The sequence below is a fragment of the Anastrepha obliqua genome, chromosome 2 (genome assembly GCF_027943255.1).
Source record: "Anastrepha obliqua isolate idAnaObli1 chromosome 2, idAnaObli1_1.0, whole genome shotgun sequence".
Lineage (NCBI taxonomy): Eukaryota > Metazoa > Arthropoda > Insecta > Diptera > Tephritidae > Anastrepha > Anastrepha obliqua.
The window spans coordinates 79577944-79595398 of NC_072893.1; the positions used below are offsets into that span (position 1 = coordinate 79577944).

The 17455-nt window shown below is 35.6% G+C and overlaps 1 protein-coding gene across 1 annotated transcript in view; it reads left to right on the plus strand.

The window, feature by feature from the left end:
- Positions 1 to 17455, plus strand: part of LOC129238919 (innexin shaking-B) — a 234272-nt gene that overhangs the window by 22595 nt on the left and 194222 nt on the right. Inside the window, 1 exon segment of the mRNA XM_054874153.1 lies at positions 6991 to 7006. Coding sequence (XP_054730128.1) covers positions 6991 to 7006 — 16 coding nt within the window.

Sequence of the window (17455 nt, forward strand, 5' to 3'; positions counted from 1 at the left end):
CATAGACAATATGCACTTGCACTAGACAATAAGCAGCTTATCTACAAATCCATTCTGAAACCGATATGAACGTACGGAGTTCTATTATGGGGCTCAGCTGCAAAATCAAATATAGAAATTATTCAAAGATTTTAGTCACAGGTACTCCGCATGTGTGCCAATGCGCCATGGTTTGCATGTAACCAGATATTGTAGCGTGAGCTTAAAGTTACGCAAGAAATAAGCAACCTCAGCCAGAGATACAACAATCGACTTGCCACTCATCCGAATAACCAAGCAAATAACCTTTCTAAGATAAACCACTCTTCAAGATTAAAAAAAAAAGTGAACTTAACGATTTAATGCAAAGGTTTAAAACGCAAAATACATAAATGCAAAAGCTTTAAAATTATATAATATATGCATATGTTATATGATGTTCATTATTAAATAACGAACTCCACTTGCTTCAAAACGCTAAGATAGAAAATTGATTTCATGTTTTGGCCTGTTGGCATGAACTCTTTGTCGTCAATTCCCTTGGAATCGTAAAAGCAAATGAGCATCGACTTGATTTTTGACTTCACCAAACGCGATTTTTTGGATGGTGGCTCGTCAGGGGCTTTCCATTCGGCACTTTGACGCTTAGTTTCAGGCTCATGTTGAAAACACCACGTTTCATCACAAATTCCCATGTTCTAAAGAAAATGCTCGCCTTTTCTCGCCTCTTTAATGAGGTCCATCGAATGTTGAATTCTGAGCAACTTTTGGTCCTCTTGTGCGGAATGAAACGTGCACACACCTTTCGTAAGCCCAAATGATCAGTTAAAGTGCGATAAATCGATGCTTTGGAGATACTCAACTGCGACCCGATGAATTTTAACGATGATTTTGCTTCATTTTTAATAAATTTACGAACAATGTCGATGGAATTTTCGGTGATTACTGATTTTGGGCAGCGCGTATCATCATTGTTATTTATGTGCTCACAACCATCTCTGAAACGTGTAAACGGCTCATGAATTCTGGCACAAAATAGACAATCATCGCCATAAACTTTTTTCATCAATTCAAATATTTCGGTAAACGTTTTACCGATTTTAAAACAAAATTTGATATAAGCTCTTTTTTCGAAGCTACGTTTTGTACTGTTGACTCAAACATACTGACACTTTAGATGCAATAACTTGGCTTCCACTAAACCGAATGTCCCCAAGATTTCATTGGAAATCAGCTGAGGACGTAATTTCTAACTCACTAACTTATTAAAATGATGGCGCCATTTTTATTTTATTTTTTTTTTTATTTTATGTTTATTTTGAACTTCATTTCATAGAACCTTAAAATCCGCTTAATAATTTTTCTGCACAAAATTGATCACTCTATCTAAGGTTTATAATTATTGCAAATGGTGTTATACGTCGATCCTACTTGACACTTATGAACTAGGTAGCTGCAGTATACAAAACAGAAAAGCATTGGAACGAAAAAGTCTAGATAAATTTTTTCCGTCACTCGAAATCGTATTTTTATTTAGTTAAACAGTTATTCAGAAACGAAATTGATGATTAATTTTGCGTCGCTTTTTATAAGCAGCACTGAAGAAGTATTGCTATTTCTGTGGGTAAATTAATACTATTTAATGTACTACATCTTATTTCATAAATATAAATTTCTTAAAAGTAATCTCAAAAAATCTGAATGATAATTTTTTTTTTCGTTTTGTGGCACTAAATTATATACTCTTCTACTCATACATGTTTGAGCCTATTTTGGTTAATTTTGCAGTTTTTTTATTGTTATATTTAAGAAGGCAAAGTTAGATATAGTACATGTAGTGTAGATGTTTGTGTGTGTATATCAAATAAGAAGTAAAAACAGAAATATGCTGGCAGAGCCTCAGTCATCATTCAATGCAATAACGAGTTATTCAGCCATTTAGACAGCATGTCAGTCAGCCAGTACAACGAGTAAGTCACAAAGGCCTTAAAATATTCGCATATGCAAAGCTTACATAACGCATGAATGTTCATACATATGTATGCACATATTTACACATGCAAATATAGTTGTCCAAAAAAAGTGCTACTTGCATATTTCCCAAGAGGTCGCACGATGAACGGTCACAATTTGTTGCTGGCGAAAATGCTTTACGTCTAGATATGAATACATACATTTGTATATTTGGGTACATAAAACATGCATGTGTATATGCGCTCACACATCCATGTACGAATAAGCCATATATGTTTGTTTGTATGTGTGCACTCACATCAAGGCATATACGCCATTGTGACCCAGAAAGAAAACGACTAGTTTTTGCCAATTTAATTTCGCTTAAAAATGAAAGCAATTGGAGTTTTGCACAAGCAAGACAACAACAACAAAAATAATGATAATAATAATACCAGCAGCAAATACGAATGCAGCAATTCACTCAAATGTGGCAAATATCAGTAAGCTTTCATATATGTATATGTGCATGATACATACCATATGCATACATGCAATCATCCATACATACATACATATCAGGGCCTATAATGCAATGTACTCGTATGAGAATATGCTGAAAATTGAGTTTCGCTTGCAAGCATTTTTGCCGTTCCCGCCGTTACGGTTTGGCCCAAGTGACGTTACCGCAAAACACCTACTCTCCGTGATAGTAACGAGCACAAGTATGTGCACATACACGCTCACATCCGTCTGTGCTCGACTGTGAATGAATTTCTTTTGGCCAACACTTGACGTGTTCGTATGCGGCTCTAACTCAGAGTCCATGTAAAAAGTTTGCGAATGTATGGCGAAATGTGTGTATGTGTGCGGGTATGTAAGCGAATGTGTGCTACTGCATTGTGGTTTTGTGCAAGCGCTCAAGCAAAAGAAACAGGCCACAAACGCTATTAACCCAATAACATTATGACATTATGGCGTTAGTGGTTTAATGCCATATAACAAGTTGTAGCGAGTAAAGGCAAGAAGAAGAATTATCAAAGTGATGGGGAAAGGTGCGGCGTGCTGCTGGAAAGTGATGTATGAGAGCATTTTTGAGCCATGATTTGTTTTTTGTGGGCTTAGTAAGTTATTATGTTACTTTCATTTTATTTTATTTTGATTGGATTTGATTTGATTTTATTTACTTAAACACTTTTTTCTATAATAAATGCCCAATTTCATTGCATATAAATAAACGCAAATACAAACCTTAATTTACAAAAGCAAAAATATGTTTTTGTTGTTTTGAGTAGTCTATAATATTCTTGAATCGATTTATTGCTAGATAAGACAACAGACATAAGAGTAGTTAGACAAGCACACGGACAGATGTGTCTTATTCCATTAGTAGAATAAAGTTCTCCGTGCGCATTAAGGTTTGCGGTTAAAATGAGAGCTGATTACTATATACTATATACTATATACTTATAGTATATACTATACTATATACTTCAAAATTGTTTCAAACACAATTTCTATAGAAAACCTCAAAAAAAATTAAATCAAAATTGTTTCAAAAACCATTTCTATAGAAAATCTCAAAAATATAAACTATTTTTAATAACACTAATGATTTTTCATTTGAAAAATATAGAGCAAACCTGAGATTTACAATACGAAAAATATTCCCAGATATACAGTTTGTCTAACAGAAGCGTGACCATCATAATTGAGAAACAACTAAAAGGTTTTCCAATAAGAGGTGTTATTTTGATATTCGAAGAAAAATGTTATTTTTAATATAAATGATAGGATGTTTATTTTATTATAAAGAGGAAGGTATGCCGTTAATAGTGGAAAATAACATCAGGCAAATGACCACCTCGACCACGCCTACAGGACAATATCCTTTTCATGAAATTTTACATAACCGAATTGCAAAGTGGCTGCCCTATAAGACATAGGGACACAAATTCCATCTTTAAGGCTTTGAATCGACCTTGGGCTGTTGGCGTAGACCTTTTCTTTTACGTGGTCCCAAAGGAAGAAGTCACAAGGTGTTAAATCACAAGATACCGGTGGACAATTGTGATCACCTCTTCAAAAGATAACACGGTACGAAAACTTTTCCCGTAAAAGATTGGTGGTTTCGTTGCTTGTGTGACACGTGGCGCCGTCTTGTTGAAAACAAACGTTGTCCAGATCAATACCATCCAATTCCGGCCATAAAAAATCGTTAATCATCTCTCGATAGCGCAATCCGTTCATCATTTTTCAAACCACTTTTAATAAAAATAAACATTAACAGGAGAGAAAAGAGGCAAGCGTATGGAGACAAGAGTGGAAAAGGCGCAGCAGGGTTCGTCAAATAGACGAAGATTATCTATTCAAGGTTAATCAAGTTTTTTATATGGTGAAGCTCAAGGCTAACGCTTAACAAATGCTTGGAATTTCGAATAGATGTTTCAATTACCAGCAAAGAGAACAGCACGAGTCTTGAAATAGCTGGATAAGGAAAACATCCACGACTGGTTCAAATAATGGTCGATTGAAGCATTTTAGTGATAGCGAAATAAATATATATGAAATCGAAATAAAATTCTTCACAGCATTGGTATAATCAATTAATACTTACCCCTCGCATATAACAAAACATAGGTTATCCACATAAATTGTCCTATTCCTGATACAAATTCCCAACCTTTCTTAAAATACTTTTAGATTTTTTTTTATATAAATTATGTCAGGTATTAATGACTACTTGTTGAGTCCATTGAATTACAGTCTGCCTAAACCATGACCGCCGTAACTTAGAAACTATATCTGCTTATATAAGTAATATTCATAATACGCATATTTTCCCAATAAAATACAAAGCCAGCACCATTAGCTATAATGCCTTCACATATTTGAGTCGTATTTTGTGTTGATTTTTGCGCGAATTGTGGAGGTAATCGGCTCCAAGTCAGCTGCAGCTTGCAACCTCACATTCTAATAAACAGATGCTGCACGTCCTAGGTCATTGCTAGGTGGTCCTGGGGATTTTCAGCCATCCAATCTTGTGTTGCCATCACTTTGTGTTAAGGAGCAGAGTCTTGCTGCACGATGTATGGGCTGTTACCGCATACATGATGAGTCCAGGATTTCAGTACTGTCTCAAGAAGCTCAATATATGCAGCAGAATTCACTCGAAATCCTTGAATAATGAAGCTTGGTGACTTGTCCGTCGTGGCTCATAACACCTAAACCATAATGGTGGCTGGAAATTTCATGTGCAAGATAACAGGAATCTTTTTAGGATTGGAATATCAGTCATTCTTTTGGGCTTGGCAAACATTTTTTATCAGAAAAATTGTTTTCGTCATGCGCTTCCTGGTATTTAATTTTGTTTAGAAGTCGTTTTGATTGTATTATATAACTCGCTTTTCTTGTGCTATTTCGACATAAATTGTCTTTTGCGTATTAAGTAGCATTTATAGTATACCGGAAATATTCATGGACAACTCGACGGGTAAGACCCTCAGAAAAATGAAGCTCCCTCGCAAGGTCTTCATTGATTTTGAAGGGCCCTGATTAATGATCGCTTGTTAAATAAATTTTGCAGATCAGACAGTGTGAAAACGTTCCTCTTGTTTTTGCCTTTTTGCAACAAATTCTGTATTGCCGCTTGATGTTTCCACTTCACGGTGAACCTCATGAACGCCCTTGTGAAAGAAACGGACACACTTAAGAAAACCAGAGATTTCTAAATCGGTGTGATTCGCACATATACCGACGATAATTGCATGTCTCTTCATTTATTGAGTTGAGTTGTAGTCCTCCATGTCTTATCTGAAAAAGAGCAAAAAGAAAAATAATGGTTTCGTGAAGTTATGGCCACATATGTCATAGTATATGCATGTTCTTAAATACCATTTGAATGACAACATTAAAAATTTTGAGTAATTGCCCGTGCGATTATACGCTGGATGGAAATCTTTACGACTGAAGATAACATAGCTTTCCAATTTTTTATTAATTTGGCGTTTCAAAATTTTCATCTTTTTTAACTTATTTAACATTCTCATGCAGTATTATCGAAATAAAGTTCAAGATTGAATATTACCCATTTACGCAGCACTAAAATTTCAATTTTATTTCAACTCTACCATCAAACGATTTTCCAAATTCTAGTGGAGTGAGTAGGGCGAGCACAAAATGCAAATTACGACATAGCTGTTGTAGCACAACAGTGAAGTGCTACATACTTACTCTATATATAATGCGCCTATATGCGTGTATAAACAAAAAGCGTGCGAATCTGTTTACTCCAAATACAAACATCCATTCACACATAAAGTCTGATTTTATGGAAAGTCGCACGCTTTAAGCCCTGAGCATAGCGCCCGCTTTATTGCTCCCATACAATATTTTATCACGCTGACAAGCCGCCCATCTACCGCAACACAGCTCCCCTATTAAGCAACCCATTCGAGAGCACTACTTCGCGATCTAAACATACATACATACATACTCGATATTGTTCATGCAATGCACTCAAGCAATCTTTCCGCTACATACCTGCATTGCCCAATTTGCCAAACGAGTCAACACCAACCACCAACTGAGCCCATCTAATCTACTCGCACTTGAATACCTGCTAAACAGGCGGATTTAGCACTGAAGTTCCTCTGCTATTTGCTTGCCGTCAGTGTGGTGGTGTACGATAGTTATGCGCTATCCGTGTGAATTTTGGTGCAGGTTCCGCTCAGCGTCAAACGCTGCTTGCTAAACTGAAAGCGCAAAACAGCTATGGTTTTATATTATATGTGTTTGTGTGTATGTGGTATGTAGTACCATGAGTTGTTGCAGCGCTAAATTGCAGCCACTACTACAAAGCTATAGTTAGTTTTTCGGTGCTGTTGTCGTCGACAACGCTCTCATGTGCTCTAGAGGTTGGTTGTCGTTATTATCACTGTTATTGTTGTTGTTGTTTTGATGTTGGTTTAGCTTTTATTGCCATTTGCCGGTCGGTAAAATACCCAGGGAAATTGGATTTTTGGATCAAGGTATATGTGCTGGCAATAATTAATGGAGCGTAAGCAAGCATTCGGTTCCTTGCTTGCATGTGTCTATATGAGGGTGGTCCATAAGTACATGGGAAAGAATGATTCAATGCAATTTTTAAGCTCTCACAAAGGACTTTTTTTCTAGGCCCATATTATATGAGAAAAATCTTTTTATTTTATTTTATTCTATTTTATTTTGAAGCATATTACTAGGTTTCTCTGCTCAAAAGATCAATTAGCAATACTTAAGAATTTGCTTACTAATTTTTTTTATATATTTATAATAAAATTTATAAAAATTTTTATATATTTCAGCATGGATATTTATAATTAATATTTTGTGTGGAGAAAAGTGTAAAACATTAAGATTCTATTAAGGTTAAAGAATTATGGTTTTTAGGAATAGGAGCGGTCATGTCGAGAACGAATTATAATGAATAAAAAGTTTGAATAGTTAAGTTGCTTGCATTCGTACAATGTTTACAATTTCTTCCTCCTTATGAAATTTTACTCTCAATTAGTTGAACCTAAATTCGTCTACGGATTAATTTATGTAATACATGTTTTTGAATATCAAAAGAGGCATAAAGTTTTCAAAATTTTTAACTAAATTATGAAATTAAAAAAATTTGAAGTACGAAACTCTTCCAATCAGCCATTTTTAACATTCAAAGCTTGGTTCACATTGTATTGATGATTTTCATCACTTAACTTACCCCTTAACTAAAAACGAAATAAAAATCGTGCTCTTGAACTAACATTTAAAATTGTGCGTCCAAGTAAAAATAATTTTCTTTTTCAAATAATCTTTAAATTCGAATACTTCGAAAACCATTAAGTTTTGATCATCATGCAACATAACCAAACTAATCAGAAATGTCCTAAATAAAAACGTCCTCAATTTTCCAGGACAGATTTGCCGGTAATATTGTACAACAAAATTTCCGAAATTTTATTTTCTCAAATTAAATACCTGCACTAAAAGAAATCTCTGTAAACCTAATTTTTTTAAGCAAACGAATTGTTTTATTGGATTCGAAAAGTTCTATGAGGGAGCGCTGAACATCATACATTTTTTGGACTACCCTAAAGTGTTTAAAGTTAATATGTAGGTATATGTAGGTATATGTATGTGTGAAGAATTGTTTGCACTTGCAAACAAAAACGCAGCATCCTCTTTCTTCCCTCCCAATTTGTCAACCTCTCCTAAGTTGAGATATGCATTATTGCCTAACCCATAGTGGCAGCGATGAGTTACAAATAAAAAGCAATAACATGTAATTGTATGTAGAAACTTGATTGCTGTACTCCAATCGAGTCGAAGCGTTGACTCTCTAAGTGGAACTGGGAGACTGGGAGTTCGCTTATACACCGAGTTCAATTCACTAGCGATTTAATAATCGTTAATCGCAAATTGCAAATATGCTGTTAAACGTAACGAACTAAATCGTTATTGAATCTTTTCATTTAAAGTTTCTATACGGCATATGTATTAATAGTAATAATAATGCAGCGAAATTGCTCTATGAGTACTTTCTGAGGGCCAATTTTTCACAGATAATTACCATTTCCGATCGAGAATAAGACTTCTGATGAGTGAATGAGTCTCACTCCTGTTGCTGAAATAGTTAGCAATCAAAATTGTATCTCAACTTCTATTTACTACCAACATTTCGTTCGCAACTTGTGTAAGCAAAACGGGCAAACACGTGACATTTAACATTTCGTTGAACTTTTCACAAAACGATTAGTTCCAGACACGTTGTTTCAGATAGAAGTTTCAGACACGTCTTCCACAAAGAAAGTTAATTTAACTTCAGTAAGAGCTGGTAAGGTCGCAAGAGAAGCACATACGCTCAGCGCAGCATAGTACCATTTTAGACTTATTGAAATAATTGGGTCTTGAAGAGATATTGTAAAGAGTAGAGGCCAACACGATCTCAAGGTTCAAGTGAAAACATCCATCCAATAACTCATTCACTCATTTCGTATATCCGAAAGTTTCCTATTACGTGCCTATATGTGACTGATGTAAGAAAAACTCCCTTCATTCATTTCATTGTTTCATAGAGGAATTGGCGTTTGCACTTAGCATCAACCGTATAATAATCACACCTAAACCCATTCTAACTACAGCGACTGCCAAAGCCAATTAAGGTAATGAACTTGAACTACTACACACCACAAATCACCCTCAATTTTCCCTATCAAAAAACCTAATTAAAGATTTCAACAGGAGAGGTCACATTCTGATGCTACACTTAATCTTCATTAAATCTTAGGAAACCATAACTAAGCCAAAGCAAACTTTGAAGTTGCAAAATTTTCATCCAGCTTATCATTTTGCGAAATTTGCATAAACTCCAGTTAGCGAGAATAAAACAACTGCAAAAAGCGAATAAACAATTTTTCAATAAAACAACAACAAAAACGAAAACAAGCTGAGTGAGCGATAGTAGTGAGCCAAATGGGCAAACGAGCAAAAGAACCTTCTGCTGCATACCACAGGCCGACAGCCAGCATGAAGGAGTGGAATGTGGCTGGATTTGCGATTCCCCAAAGCTGACAAGAGGATGACGTGAAGAAAAATGCGCGTTATAATAATAGCAGAGCTAAAAACGCTGAAAAATCTACTAAGTAGCCCAGAAAGGAAATGGTACAGAAACCGAACACTGGCCGCAACACCATTTTCAGTAGTAACATTTATGCCTTATTCCTTTCCTTATTTGTTCTCCACTTTTCTGTTGTACTTTATAAATTTTTCAGTCTAGTTTTGAAAGTTCAGTTGATTTTTACTTTCTTTTGTTTTCATATTTGAGTTTTTAAAGCCGGACAGTTATATGCACGAATGCACGAGCACACGCACGCACAAAGCCGGCTGCGGCTTGAATTGAGCATCTTTTTATGCTGATGTTAATATCTCGCTAGCTCAACAAACTTTTGCGCTTGTATGTGCATACATGTAACGTGTATGTATGTGTGCACGTTATGATGGTTCGCAGTTTTTGAAAAAGCGGTTTCATGTGAAAAATCTTTGTTATGGTTTGCTACTACCATTGAATGGGTGAAATATTAACTTGTCTACGATGCACTGACAAGTGGACGAGTGTCGTCATAAATGGCAAAACAAAGGCGACGAACTAAAGTAGCGCGAAGTAGCAAATGCAAAAAACGAGGAAAAACAAAAACAAAAGTAAAACAAAAAACATTAAAAGGGTACAGCGTTGACGATATGAGCGGCATATTAGGATGCATAATGCTTCGTATAAATAATAAGGAACCTGCCCTCGAGCTAAAAATGTGACCATCACTGGGACCTAACGGCAGGAAGAAACCGAAACCAAAGCAAATAAAGCTGCTACTCAATAATACATAAAAAACAAATTAAAAAGAAAAACAGAAATTTTTACTTACACAATTTGGTTGAAATATGTGGCTTGTAGCAATGGCGTTCTAAATAAAAGTGGAGACAGATAAAGAAGTTTGGACGTAGGGCACATGACAGCTGCTGCTACTTCAACGAAATGATCAACCAACGTTGCCCGAATGCGCCTAATGGCGAAAAGAAATAGCAGGCACGAAATAGAACAAAAGAGAAAATAGTGGAGCAGAAAATCCCACACGAACATTATTTCAAAAAATTGTTGGCAGAAAAAGAGGCCTTAGGTGGAGCGCGGATAGGCGAGTAGACATGTTTTTGTGTACGCATTGTGTCATTGTTGTTGTACTTTTGTATACATCATTGTAGGGTTGGCTGTTTTATAATGGGTCAAAATGGCTTCTTAGTGCCCACAAGCGACTTTAATGTCGGATTTAAAGTTATGCTTCAGGAAAAAAGCAATAAAATAAAAAAATCTGAATTTAGTTGTACATTTGGGCAGGCCATAACTAATGTTAGGCTCTCTATGCAGCTGTTAGTTAAGAAAGGTTGTGGTTTATGTTTTTAACCTCTGAAGTGGCGCACGCCTAAACAAAAATTGCACTCCATGCTGGCGAAAGGCTGCGAAAGCATGCGTGTGAATATGCTTGTGTTCATAAAAATAGCTGCGCGACATAAGGAAAATTCTTTGCTGTTTACTATATTAGTACGGCGGCCGCCGTAGCCGAATGGGTTGGTGCGTGATTACCATTCGGAATTCACTGAGAGGTCGTTGGTTCGAATCTCGGTGAAAGCAAAATTAATAAAAACATTTTTCTAATAGCGGTCGCCCCTCGGCAGGCAACGGCAAACCTCCGAGTGTATTTCTGCCATGAAAAAGCTCCTCATAAAAATATCTGCCGTTCGAAGTCGGCTTGAAACTGTAGGTCCCTCCATTTGTGGAACAACATCAAGACGCACACCACAAATAGGAGGAGGAGCTCGGCCAAACACCTAACAGAAGTGTACGCGCCAATTATTTATTTTTTTTTTATTTAATTTATTTATATATTGTACCTAAAATATATTTATAAATGATTATATTACACAATTAAGACAACTAGCAGCAAAATTTACCGCTCTGATGTTTTTATAAAAACATAGTTCATACTTCAACAAAAACCACATCATTCAAGATTTCATATTTTAGACAAAGTTTTAAGTAAAATTTAACAAATATTTATAAAAGTTTGAATAACTTTTTGTTAAAATTTTACGAAATCTTCTGGGTATGCCGTTTTATATTCTATTCAATTTTGGTACAATATTGGGTCAGTTTGATGTGGCTAAAGATGCTTTTAAGGTTTTGATAATTTGTTTGTAAAGAGTGTTACTTATTTTCTTGCTTTCACGAATGCGGGAATTTTTTTTAAATGGTGAAAATGCACAAGAACGTCCTCAAAAAAAACTTTTTTAAAACACTTTCAATTTGCACTGTAATATAAAACTGCATACTTGAAATTTTGCTTAAGTTTCCGATGAAAAAGTTTACAATTTTGATGAAAATTTGTTGAATTTTTTATAATTTTGTACAAAATTTTAAGTTTTAAGTTATATGGTTTTGGTTGAAGTGTAAGCTTGTTTTATATATATTAAAAATGTGGAAAAAGTGGCTATAATACAAATAAATATACAAAACTTTGCAATATGTAATGCTGCTATTGTTGTGGACATAGGTGTACATATAGGCTACCTATGGTAGTTGAGAACTTGTGCATTGTAGCCATTGCATGGAGAACAAAATAAGTTATAACCATTGGAATGAAATATTTTCAAGAAAGTTCTGACTACATTTTACGTATAACTGAAAATGCAAAAATTTAAAAATACTTCTGATACAATATATAGTGTGAGCTCTTCTGCTCTATTTGTTAGAGAGATGAGACAAATAAAAAAAATCTGAAGCGTTATATATTGTTATGTATTTTCTTTTTCACTACATTGATATGAATCACAGTCAAGAGCACATTGAAAATTTGCATATACTATCATCAAGTGTAATTTTATTTTTGGTTTTAATCAAATACGTAACTGTGAACTTAAACCAAATTTCTGAGTGACATGTGGCTTATGTTGATTAAGTTGAGTTTGGTTTTTTGAATTATAAGAAAATGACATATTTTATAAATTGATACCTTTGTTTAGTAAAAATAAAAAAAATGAACTGCCGTTTTCATAAAATTGAAAAAAAAAAAATGTAATACTTATAGTTTGAATGAATACTTAACTAAACCTCACGATAAACACGTAACTAAACTTAAATTCATTTGGAACTTTAACTTTTAAGGGATAAGCTTTACAACTGTTATGAGCAATAAATGTTGTAGATAGTATAATTAACAGGTATCTATTTCCAGAGTTGTTGCGACCCTTATAATTCTGGAGAAACACTCAAATAACTAAGCCCATCTTTACTTTCAAAAAATGCACCCCTGACCCAAACTCATTATAATCACCTCACACTAAACAAGGCAAAAAGTGATCGTATTCGCCAAGCAAATGAAAATCATTATAACCACCACTAAAATCATTGTATTCCGCTTGCTTCTTAAAATTTATTTATTTTATTCAATAGGTTGAAAAGCATGAACTCAAACTGACTACTAAAACTGAAAAATTATAAAATTGTATATATAACTAGCGGACCCGGCAGACTTCGTTCTATCAAATAGGTTTTGAATGTGGCAGTTTATATTTCGACCTTAAGACGTTTTTACTCTGCTGACCCTCACACACCGCCCTATCATCATGGTGACGGTTCTGTCCTGGAGAATTAAAGAAAAGGGTCAGCTCTGGTGACCTAAGTATCTTCGCTTCCACGAATATTGGCCACCTTTTTGGGACCCAATAAAAGCTCCGACTGGGATGTTTGCCAGAGGGCTTCAAACTAAGAGGGGAACTTAAGGTTCAAACCTGATCAAATAATCTAAAGGAATAGTGGGAACCTAAAAGTGACAAATATTTATAAAGTGGGTGCTTCAATGACAAAACATAGAGATAATTAATTATTTATTAATCTTATTATTAACATAGGGTGAATAACCGATATACAAGATGGCGCAAAAGTAACCTTGCGATGTTTTTTGGCTGTAATTTAAAAAAAAAATGAAGAAGTTTGATTCTTCTTGTGGATTATTTTTATTCGGTCTTTTAATTTTTTTTACATCAAGTCGAGAATATGATGTCATGTAAATGGCCGCCGCCACAGTTGATTGCCATTTGAGCCCTTTTTATGGCATTTTCCATCACTTTGGCCAAAACTTCCGGCGATAGGTCCTCACATTCTTGACGGATATTGTCTTTAAGAGCTGCAAGAGTCTGAGGCTTATTGACATAAACCCGCGACTTCAAAAAGCCCCACAAAAAGAAGACTGGAGCGGTCAAATCAGGCGATCTTGCTGGCCAGTGCAAATCGCCAAAACGGGAGATTAGGCGCCCGAGAAATGCATCCTTCAGCATATCGGTTGTGGCACGTGCAGTGTGTGCCGTTGCATCGTCCTGTTGGAACCACATGTTTTCCAATCCCAATTCATCAAGTTGCGGCAAAACGAACTCGTTGATCATTGCACTGTAGCGCTCACCATTCACAGTAACCGTTTGGCCCGCGACGTCTTCGAAGAAAAAAGGTCCGATGACTCCTCCAGCGAAAACAGCACACCATAAAGTGACTCTGTAATGGCTCTTCGTGGGTTACACGCGGATTTTCAGTGCCCCAGAAGCGTAAATTTTGCTTATTTACGTACCCGCTAAGATGGAAATGGGCCTCATCACTCATGATATTTTTGATGAAAAATCATCTTCCTCTTGGTGGTGATTAAGGATGGCTTGAGCGTATGTTAGACGCGATTGGCGGTCAGCAGCTAACAGCTTTGGATAGTAACTTATAGTTGAAAAAAATATATTTGGATTAAAATAAATGGTTACCAGAGTGATCAAAAAATACAGTTTTTCATACTCTTATTTTCTAGAAATAATTACTTCCACTTTAAATGGCCAAACTTATTGACCAACCAATATAAGTATTGTAATAATAAAGCAACTACAAGTGAATTTACAAATTGCCTGAAAATTCAATATATTTATATAATTGGCGCGCACACCCTTTTTGGGGTGTTTAGCCGAGCTTCTACTCCTATTTGTGGCCTGCATCTTGATGCTGTTCCACAAATGGAGGGACCAACACTTTCAAGCCGACTCCGAATGGCAGATATGGCAGAAAAACATTATTTCATGGCAGAAATACACTCGGAGATTTGCCATTGCCTGAGAAGGAGCGACCGCTATTGCAAAAAATCTTAGTTTTGGTCTTTCACCGAAATTCTAACCTACGTTCTCTCTGAATTCCGATTGGTAGTCACGCACAAACCCACTCGGCTACGGCGGCCGCTGTAAAATACATAAAACAGTCAGCTGAAAGTGACCTGATTCTTTTGTTGCCATACCAAAATAGTCAGTTGTAAGCAACTAAGTGACTCGAAGTTTCAGTGGTAAGGGATTGAGAAAAATTGGATTTAAAATGAACTTTAAAGTTACTTGAAATCCCTACAGGGATCTATTGTATAATATATTTTAAAATGTGTGTGCATTTCAGAACATTATTTTTGAACCGCTTATGCTTGCTATTGTTTTTATCATATTTAATCTTTCTCTGCTCGGCACTCTATGATGAAAGATCCTATATTAAATATATGTGGCGCCTGCCTCCAGCTTATGTACTCAAAACTTTTTATTATATTATATATATTTTTATATATGCCCGCAACTCTTTCAGCTCAAAATCCTGACAACTTAAGTGATTTAAGTTTTTCCGGCAGCAACTTCTTTTCATGTTGAAATGTTTGTGCCAATTTTTTAATGTCATTCGTCTCGTCATGTGCAAACACCACTTTTTGTAAATATAAAATTTTTATTTATCTGTGTTTTTTCCTTTTTTATTTCAGTCTTTTTTTGTTTTTTTAGTCTTCATGGCATGTTAAATAAATTGTATTCTGTCTACAATGCAGCAGTTACATGCGCCCAACATTAATTTAAGTACTGCATACTATTCTGTATGTGTGAGTGTTTGTGTCTGTATAAATGCACTGCAGCTGTTTGCAGCAAAACCACACTCTGGGGACCATTATTAACGGGCAGTGGTATGGGAAGCCTTTGACAGCTGGCTGGCAACTACTAAAGTTAAATCTCAGTCAATGGAGGCAATGTATGTAACAATAATTATACACTTGAGTCTTTTTTGTCATGATAGCCATTAAAAAATATATTTTGTTATATATTAAATCAGTTGCCAAACGGCTGTGATCTAATTTAAATATTTGTATTGGGTGTTTTTAAAAGGTTCACAACATAAAATGATAATATTCAACAGAAATATTCTTAAAATTATTATTTTTTTTTTGCATTATAAGCTGGTAGATAATTGCATAGCATTTATTTTTTGAACACAATTGAATCTAAAAAAAAATCAGTCAGCATGGCTCGATAGCGCTCGTCATACACCGTAACGGCAGCTCCTTCCTCATGTACTCTGAACTTCGCGAACAACTTTTTATTTTTTGAAAGTAAAATTCTACAATTTGCAAGCATTGCTCTGTTTTAAACGATTAATGATGTTGCCAAATCTGACTAAACAGAAATTACAAGAAAGTTTGCCATTCTCAGCTGCCACACCATAGTTATCGATATCGATAGTTCTCATGCAGCTTAAAACACCCCCGATACATAAATATTTATTTCATTTAATTTGTGATTCAAACACAATCCTAATATATTGCACTGTACTCTAGCTCTGCGAAAAAAATTACAACTTTTTAGATTTGAAATCAAATTTGTATTAAAATCCACGAGCGGATTTTGGCATGTATACCTTTTTTGACGCATGTAAAGATATATGAAAGCATTTTTACGCAACCATGCATCCTTACGTAGGTAGGTGAAGTGGTTCAAGTGCCAGGCTGGCACTCCCCAAGTAGCACTAAAGGGCCGTTTTGAGACCTCCAATGGGCAGATGTATCATATATAGCTATCAAAAGCTGTTTTGGAGAAGGTTGTTGAAAGGCTGTGGAAGAAAAGAGTACCCAGTGACTATAACCGTCTAGCAGCCAAACCCGAACATTTACAGTGAAAGTGCTCAACAGTATCATTCTCTGAGAGGCTCCCCCAGTATCTGTAATGGCGATTAAATGGTAAACCTAACTTTTTTGCGTGTGTGTCAATCGTCCACTGCCCGGTAAACACAGTTACGAGTTTGGAAGTTGAATGACGATTAGTCCCAGAACCTTCTGTGTCCTATGTCTATTGTACTGTGACCGAAGGGTTTGCGAAATAGCACACGAAGAAAAGGAGCTCCATCTGTTCTACGCTTTTCTGAGAAATAAAATGTACTATTCCCTAAATTGTACTTTAAGAACAGTCAAGGGTATGCCTCTTCAAACAATTCCATTGCTCTCTATGCTTCTATGTCTTGGAACCCAGATTAGAGAACCATGCATCTTTAAAAAAGAGCGAAGAGTTCACGTATGCTCTTTTAGTTTGAGGCGAGTAGTAATCTATCAAATATATATAGCTCCTAAGTACGTCACATTTTTCCACATATGGCTATTCATACGGAGTATACATATGTATAAATCCAGGTAACTGAGGACTACACAAGCCGTCGCATATTTTTAATCCAGAAGCAGACAACACTTTTCAGAAGGTTGTAGGTGTATTAGGGGGCCGCTTTGGCTTCGTTATTCATTCCGGTAATTCAGTCACGATGTCACAGTGTATGTGAACAACGTACGTTTTCAATCGAAGCGTATTGCAAGGTGAATGATTCGTGTGATTTTGTCGTAGATTTGGTTAACGTTTACGTGATGCTCGAACTGAAGATTTATTTCGTTAATGGGTATGAAGGTTTCCAGCAACAGGTTCGTTGGCAAATAACTCCCAGCCGGACATCGAGGACGAATGAAAATATGTTGAAAATTTTAACAGATGGAATTGGCACTTCCAAGTCAATAATATGTTCGTCAGAAAGCATTTCTCAATAGAACGCACTTTTCTTTTGCCTTCACTAGATTCACACAATTAAATA